The 8,736-nt window shown below is 37.6% G+C and overlaps 1 protein-coding gene across 1 annotated transcript; it reads right to left on the minus strand.

Annotated features, from left to right (window-relative positions):
- Positions 1-7,392: 7,392 nt before the first annotated feature.
- LOC135156053 (uncharacterized) lies at positions 7,393-8,535 on the minus strand. The gene has a single exon (XM_064107094.1). The coding sequence runs from the start codon at positions 8,533-8,535 to the stop codon at positions 7,393-7,395; it is 1,143 nt and encodes a 380-aa protein (XP_063963164.1).
- Positions 8,536-8,736: the final 201 nt, after the last annotated feature.

The raw sequence follows: 8,736 nt of genomic DNA on the forward strand, positions 1-8,736 counted from the left end.
GGGCCTTGCGCTCAGCTAGGCAATCATCAGTGATGAAGATTTGTGGTCCTCTATCTCCCTTGCCAAAAAATGCATTCCCTGGAAAAACTGATTGAAGTAGCTTCAATCCGGCCTGTATGGTCTTTTCAGCCTCATTTGAACATATCATCACTCCAAGAGGAAGGCCACCAGCATTGCTATGTGTCAGAAGTTGGAAAACTCTTCTGCCATAGGGCCTTGCGCTCAGCTAGGCAATCATCAGTGATGAAGATTTGCGGTCCTCTAGCTCCCTTGCCAAAAAATGCATTCCCTGGAAAAACTGATTGAAGTAGCTTCAATCCGGCCTGTATGGTCTTTTCAGCCTCATTTGAACATATCATCACTCCAAGAGGAAGGCCACCAGCATTGCTATGTGTCAGAAGTTGGAAAACTCTGCTGCCATGGCGATCAACATTTCCTGTCATTAGAAATATATGCATGTGTTTATTATAGGAAAAAATTATGAAAATTATGTTTCATGGATAAAATGATTCAAATAAACAATAAATATACTACTTGTAGAGCAATTCAGCTTTCAGTTTATCCATGTATGGTCACTTTTTACTTTCTTCAGTATCTAAATATCTCTCGCCTTGGATTCATGATAAATCTTACAAAGTTAATTTAAATAAATCAAAACAAATACAAAAATACTGAGAAAGAAACATTTTCAAAACTGGATTTTTTACCTTTTTGCATATATATAGAATAAATGTAGGCCTACAGTATACAAGTTAATCAGTTTTAAATGAGCACATCAATAAAGTTTGGATATTTTGGATCAGATATGAGGTTTAAACTGTGGTTTGAAAAAAATTGTTGTATTCCTTAGTTATCTTTGTATTCTTTAGTTTTTATTGTTTCCTTACTGATATAAGAAAGTCATTGTATTGTTGATAAAAAATCACTAAAAGAAGAATCAACCATACATGTAGATGGGACATTTTTTTTATATCAAATTTGTTCTGAAAAAAAGAGGGCAAATGCCATTAAAAAAGGGTTTGTTTAAAATCAATATCTATCATGTGTAAGTGTTTTAGATAAATAGGCCTACAGGTGATTTCACCGCATGCAGGCAATTTTTGTGACCTACCAGAATTCCAAATCCATGTCTTTTTCAAACCAGGTAAGCATGGCGCAAATAATGACATGAGCAAACAATGGTTTCCTCCTAGTTAAGTTTTTTAAAGATAATGGCATATTGTAATTTTCCATCTGGGAATTTTTCATTCCTAGCTCAACATTTATCAACATTTGAATTAGTCTTCATGGTGAAAAGGTTGATAACTCTGTTACATGGACATTGCTTGAAAAAAGTTATCCCAACTCTATGGTATAAACCATACCTGTTGAATCAATGAAGACAAGTTCCCCACTATGTTTAAGCATAGTGTGAACCCTCTTCATGATGGGGGTGCAGATTGCAATCACCAGCTCTCCCTCATCTGTCTTCTCCATCTTGATACAGACTGACCCAGCCTCTTCATTGTAGCCTGCAATGATCTTGGAGTCTAAGTCACCAATCATTTGGTCTCCATCTGACGCACCATATGTCTGATTAAAGATCTTGTAGTAGAGCCTGCAAAGGGAATCATCAAGTTTTAATTTTGTATATGAAGATTGAAATTCTGGTATTTCATTTTATTAAACAAACATCAATAGCAATCCCAGATTTGTGAGTATGTTACATGAATAAAAAAATGCACCTAAGTTGTAATTTGTATTCTATATTTATAAATGTTAATAATAACAATAACAATAATAGTAGTAGTAGTAGTAATAATAATAATAATGATGATAATAATAATAATGATAATGATAAAATCTAATAATAATACTACTTATAATAATAATAAGACTACTAAAATAACATTAATAATGCACAAATTGTTCTTGCACTCTGTGTAATTATCACCTAGCTTGGCTCTAGAGGCTAATATCTTTGGTGTACACAGCCTTTAAGGAGTTTCAGTCTACCAATACACAGTTACCTCACATTGGTATAGTGAAGCATAGAAGAGATACAATTATTGCTGGAAAAAAATAATTGTTTGGGTACGAACCAGTCAACCAGGGTTGTTTGATTTAAATCATGTCGATTTAAATCATGATTTAAATCGCGATTTAAATCACTTGATTTTTTTCAAAAAAATCACTGATTTAAATCAACTTTTATGAAAAAAATTAGTTTTCTCTATTTTCTCTTCTTCTTAACAGATACTTTCAATGTAATCATTTAAATTTCTGTTCCACATGCTTTAGAGATACTTTTAAAGAATGATACACCCTCATGGAGTCTGATTTAACACCACTGTTTTATTTTCAAATTGTAAAACAAGCAAAACTGATGAAAACAACAAGTTTCTAACAAAGTAATGATAAATAACTCTCTGTATGTGTGTTTTCATCCGCTTCACAATCCCCATCAACTCAAAACCACATAGTTTGCACTTTGCTCTGCATCCAGTTGCAGATTTTGATGGCAGTTTCTCAAAAAAGTACCAAATGGGGTCTGATTTTCTTCCAGACATGATTCATGCATCACAAAAGCTGTAAAACCCTTTGTTTATTAGCTATTACCAGCTGTTAGTTGGGAAGTCCCCCATGTGATAGTTCTAGGAAATATTCCTAGCTAAAATCCCCCATGTGATAATTCTAGGAAATATTCCCAGCTAGAATTCCCAAGGGCAGTATAGGAACCCTAACAGGCCTTTAATAATGTCAATTTTGTTGGAAATTCTCAAGTTCTTTGAGTACTTCATGCATTGGAGTAACACTTCGGATGTTTTGAACTGACTGATATAAAAATTTCAAGAGTTTAAATGTATACATAATACATAACTTTACTTGGGCTTCCATAAAATGTCCCTCTCTATAATGCAAATAAATAAAAAAAAAAATTAAAAAATAACCTGTATATAAGTGGATTATTGTGTCAAATAGTACAATACACAATGTTCGAAAGACTACTTGACCACTATTATTGGTGTAAAACAGTTTAAATATAGTTTAAATCTTGTTAAGTGTGACCATTATTTTTCGTTGGAAAAAAATCAAATAAATCTGATTTAAATCATAAAAATCCGATTTAAATCATAAAAATCAACAACCCTGGTACGAACCATACTGGCTAAGCTTTCGTTGAAGCTCATAAAGCAACTTCTGTTTTAATTAAGATGTGATTGATATTAGACATCTTTGAATGTTTCAAATTTGGCTCTAATTTTTTTTAAAGCGTCCCACTATGTAGTACTCCTCAAAGACCATGGCATGTTGCAAAATGAAACAAAACCCTGTTAAAACAATGTGATGTCCATGTAATGAAGGTAGATTTTTGCATGCCTGTAACTTCAAATCCATAAAAGATTTCCAATCCAAATGTGTATTACTGAGAATGAGAAAATAAGGAAATTTTCTCATTGACAGCTCAAAACTTAACAAAATCTTAATTGATCTTCATGGTGAACTGAGAAATGTTATACCTTCGTTATATGGACATCGCATGAAAAAGTTGACCGAACCCCATGGAATTATCCTTTTACTAGGAATATTGACATGCCTCAGGGATGACACATGCCCTCACAGGCATCTGGCAATATATATCGACCCAAGGCCAGTCAATTTTCCTATTATACTGAATGTCTCACCTAAAACAAAATTGCAAATCTGGACACAGATCTGTCTCCTGATTTCAGAATATAGGACTCTGGGTCAGTCTGGAGATCCATTTCCAGGACATTGAGGGCGCTAGAAGGAGAGTGTCCTTTCCTGAAAAGGTCCTCCAGTTTCTCGCAGGTTTGCTGATTCACATTGCGAAACCTCAAAGCAGATGGAATGTTGATAGCATGATTGTGGTTCCAAACAATCTTGATGATAGCAGGGTGAGACTGGAGGTTGGGGTTTGTGCTCCTAAAGTAATAAAAGAAAAATATAAATCATGCAATTCTTGAGGATTGTTTGTTTACTGTTTTTTTTTTTATAAAAGCAGAATAGATAATTTTCTTTTACTCATGTATCGAATGCTATCGAATCAATGACTTGACTGCATAGAGAACATGTACAAGGAATCCCCTCCCCACAAAAAACAAGTAATTTGCTTCTTTGAGTATTTTTGTAAAGCTCTGACCCTGTTACAAGAAAATCATTTGTAAACACAAATTATGCTTAAAGGAGAATGAAACTCTTGGAGCAAGTTAGCTTTTGTGAAAGCAGAAAAATCAAAGAATAAGATCAACAAAACTTTGAGTAAAATAGGACTAGCAATAAAAGAGTTATGAGCATTTGAATGTCGAGATCACTAATGCTATGGAGATCCTCCCATTGGCAATGCGACCAAGATCTGTGATGTCACGCACGTACAACTCTCCCATTTGGACACTGAAAATATACACTAAAACATCTCTTTTTGCTCATTCTAATCATATGACAAACGATTCATCAATGATATAATGTTGTGAAACCTCTGTACTTGTCATCTCATAAAGAGAACACCTCACCTTGTGATATACTATATAAAAGTGAGAATATAAGTGAAATAAGTACTAAAGTAATGAGGGAGTTGTACGTGTGTGATATCATAGATCTTGGTCGCATTGCCGATGGGAGGATCTACATGGCACTAGTGATCTCAATATTCAAATGCTCATAACTTTCTTATTATTCATTCAATCTTCCTCAAACTTTCAACAATATGTTTCTTTGATTTTTCTCTTTGATATGGATTCAGCTGGTTTCAAGGGTTTCATTCTCCTTTAATTATTGTCACACAAGGATAGACAATAAAGACTAATAACATTTTACAATTTGAATCATTAGCCAAAACTCTAAAGAGCAAAATTTTTTTTAGCTTAATCACAGGTTTTCCACACTACATGATCGAAAAGAAAAATAAGACATAAATTATGACAAATAATAGTACCTGCTTAGTCTTCCACCAAATGTTTTTGTTCTCCTCACAGTTAACTGAAGACTGGAAGAGCATCCAGTGTCTTTCATATGACGTGAGCATCCCTCTTTCAATTTTCTCTGTTGCCCATGATGACATCTGTAGTCTTTCTGTGAGAAATACATTTTTGAAAAGATGTACACTATCAAGCAGATTTTTCAAAAGGATTTGTTATTACTCATAAACAATTACTTATCTACAAAAAAGTAAATCATGAATAACTACTGAAAATGCAGCTTATGTCCAGATTTATGCGAAAACCAACTTGTGTGATCAATGGATCAAAATATATTGTCATTTTGTGATAAAATCAAACCATTGAAAATATCAGGCTACTACTTCTAGCAAATACACATTATGACATTTTTCCATAACAGAGAGTCTGGAGAACAGAGGTTTAATTTGGAACAATAATTTTCAGTCAAGAACTATCACAAGATGCCAGGATGGTCATGGTTGATTAAAAGTGTTTGAGTGTTAGTTGTGTCTCCTGTTCGAAAGAATTGCATTCTAACCATTGATTCAATTTTCCCCATGATGATGAACCCATTCATTCTCTGAACATGTATCATCTGTCTATATATTTTTCTATATTTGCATATTAACATTTATAGTATTGTTATATATACATGTAAGGATTGTAAGAGCAATTACATTCATTTATTTAGTAATTTCCTCTTTAAGGATATTCATAGCATATAATGATTAAAGGAGAATGAAACCTTTGAAATAAGATAGCTTATGTGAAAACAGAAAAATCAAAGAAACAGATCAACGAAAGTTTGAGAAAAATCGGACAAATAATGAGAAAGTTATGAGCATTTGAATATTGCAATCACTAATGGTATGGAGATCCTCATATTGGCAATGCGTCAAAGATGTGTGATGTCACTTGTGAATATCTCTCCCCATTACTTTAGTCTATATTTCACCTGCCATTTTTCAACTGCCTATTTTATCACATCTATCAGTAGATCATGTGTTCTTTCTATAGGAGGGCATGTAATACAGATTTTTAAAGAATACATCATGAGAAAAAGCAAAAATAGACATTTTGGGGGTAATTTACAGTCCATTATAGGGAAAGTTGTTCCCACGTGACATCACACATCCTTGTTACATTGCCAATGTGAGGATCCCTATGGCATTAGTGATTGCAATATTCAAATGCTCATAACTTTCTCATTTGAGGAGCAGACTATTATTCACTTCGGAAGGGAGACCAGGTTGATGGGTTAATAGGGTAGCACAGGAAAATTGGTGTGGATCAACAACTGTATACAAGTCCATGTAATCTGGGTGGTCGGTGAGACACTCTTGGCGGAGGTGACCAAGAGAGGAGCATGATCCGACAAAGTGTTCTACTGTCTCATCATAAGAGTCACAAAGGGGGCAAATACGGGTGGAGGACTTTCCTAATGTGTAGAGGCGACATTGAGTTAGGTACGTGGACGAAAGTAATTGGGCTCTGACAATGAGCGCATATCGGATGACAGGCGAATGTGTGGTCTTTGGATAAAGGAGATTGGTGGAGGGTGGGATGTGATCAATCCAGAACTTGAGAGAAGACTTCGCACGAGTGCCCTGTGCTCCGAGAGCTGCTAGAAATGTCTGGTATTCAAAACGGTTGTGATCCAAATTGGAGAGTTGGCCGAAAAGGAGCAATCTATCGAGATCTATCTGGATGGAGAGAGGCAAGAGGTTGGTGAGAAGATGTACTATCTCGTCTGCAGCTGTTATTGGGACTCCAAGAACCCTCTTGAATAGGTGCGTTTGAGCTTTGTCGAGCTTCTGTAGCATGGATTTAGTGAGTTTGGTAATAGAAGCGCCATGCAACATCCTTGGAATACAGAAGGTTCGCCAAAGGTGTGCGACCAACATGGGGGTTAGACCGCCAGTATATGCCCCAGAGCCAGACAGGGAGTAGAATGCTCGAAGGCCAGTTCCGATGATGCTGTCGGTCGGGTCGGACCGAGAACCGGATTTTGAGATCCCAAGGTGGGGATGACTGGTTTTTACATCAACAATACTTCCATTGACTGTCCAAGAGGATCTTGTGGGATGTTTGGTGTTATTGACGACAATCACTGCACTTTTGGAAGGGTTGATTTTATAGTGCCAGAGCCCTGCATAGTTGAATGTGGCATCAAGCATCAGCTGAAGCTCGTCTGGAGAGTTGGCAACCAGTGCGACATCATCCGCAAGAACAACAACACCAGAGAATCGGCCGTCTATTGAGCTGCCGAGGTTCTTCTCTCGCAGCTCCTTGATCAGACCGTCCACAAAAGCTGTGTAGAGTAAAGGAGACAGGACCCCTCCTTGACGTACGCCTTGGGTGATGGGGATTGGGTTACTGGCTGCACCCTTCCAGAAGACCTTGCTTTCAATCCCATGGTACATTGATTCTAACATGTCCTGAATACTGGGGTCTAGATGAGATGACTTAAGCTTCTCGAAGAGCCCTCTAAGGCTCTATGCCACACTGTCTCAAAGGCCTTCTCTGCATCCAAGAGAGCAAGATATGTAGGGAATTTATGTGCAGTGTTCAGTTCGATGATCAACTCAGGTGAGATGGATCTGAGGGCACATGAGAATCCCTTTCTGAAACCAAACTGGAGTTCATCGGGTGTGTCGCTGATGTAGAGCTGACGTATCAGTTGTGGTTTGAGGCAGAGTTCTAGAAGTTTGCATAGGACAGATGTAAGAGTAATGCCTCTGTAGTTCCTTGGGTCATGTGGATCCTTCCCTTTACCCTTGTGAAGAGGGAGAATGGGGCCTTGCTTGAAGATTTTCGGGCAGTGGGCATGATGTAGAAAGGTGTTGAACAGGGCAAGTAGAAGACGACGAGCTGTGTCACCCAGGTGCTTCAGATGTTCAGGAGAAACATTGTCCTCGCCAGCAGCCTTGCCCAACTTTAGATGCTTGATGGCCTCATCCAGGTCTTGTGATGTAAGTTGGATACCATGTCTTAACTCAGGAGCAGAGGAATCCTCATGGGGCAGGAAAACTGCCAGAGATTGTCCTTGAGCGGAGCTTATGTGAGAGGTGTTGGAGCCATCAGAGGAAAGGGCAGTGAAATAAAGTTGCCAGCCAAGAAGCATTTCATCACCTTTGTAATCATGGTCACCGTAGGAGAGATGATCAACTTCACGATGCAAAGAGTCCGAGCCACGATTCATTTTGACAAGACAATAAAATAGCTTGCTGTTTGACGCAGAGGCAGATTCTATTTCAGAGAGAAGATTGTTCCTCAAATGCGCTCTGGACTGTCGTAAGCACTTTCTGAAGGACTTCTTTGCGATGATGCGGTCTTCATTGGCCTGGTCCTTATTGGTGGTTTCGGTCAGTAGCCAGGTCTTCCGAGACTCCTTAGCCAGCTTATAAGCCTGACTAACCTCAGCATTCCATTCTGCCTTCCCTTTCTTCTTCCCATTTGGGAGGGTGTGTGGCAGATTCACAGAGTAAGTGACCATGAAATCAGAAAATGAAGACAGCAAGTTCTCAGCCTCTGAGAGAGGAATATGATCTATGTTACTGAGACTGCGGAACAGATTCAGAGATATCTTCTCCATTGGGACTGTATACATCTCCTCGATGGTAGCATGGGGAGTGTTTCATCAACATTTTCATCCGACAAGTTGTCAGATCTGACATCTTTCTCTGATGTTGATGGGATGAGAGGTACTGTTACTATGGTAACTGTCGGATAAAACGTCCGACAAGTCCTTTCATGAAACGCCCCCAGGTCTACGTCCTGCCACTTAACTTTGAGT

Source organism: Lytechinus pictus, chromosome 11 (genome assembly GCF_037042905.1).
Source record: "Lytechinus pictus isolate F3 Inbred chromosome 11, Lp3.0, whole genome shotgun sequence".
Taxonomy (NCBI): Eukaryota; Metazoa; Echinodermata; class Echinoidea; order Temnopleuroida; family Toxopneustidae; genus Lytechinus; species Lytechinus pictus.

Bases quoted from the DNA above. Each gene is read 5' to 3' on its own strand.
- LOC135156053 (XM_064107094.1), bottom strand. From the start codon at position 8,535: ATGGAGAAGATATCTCTGAATCTGTTCCGCAGTCTCAGTAACATAGAT.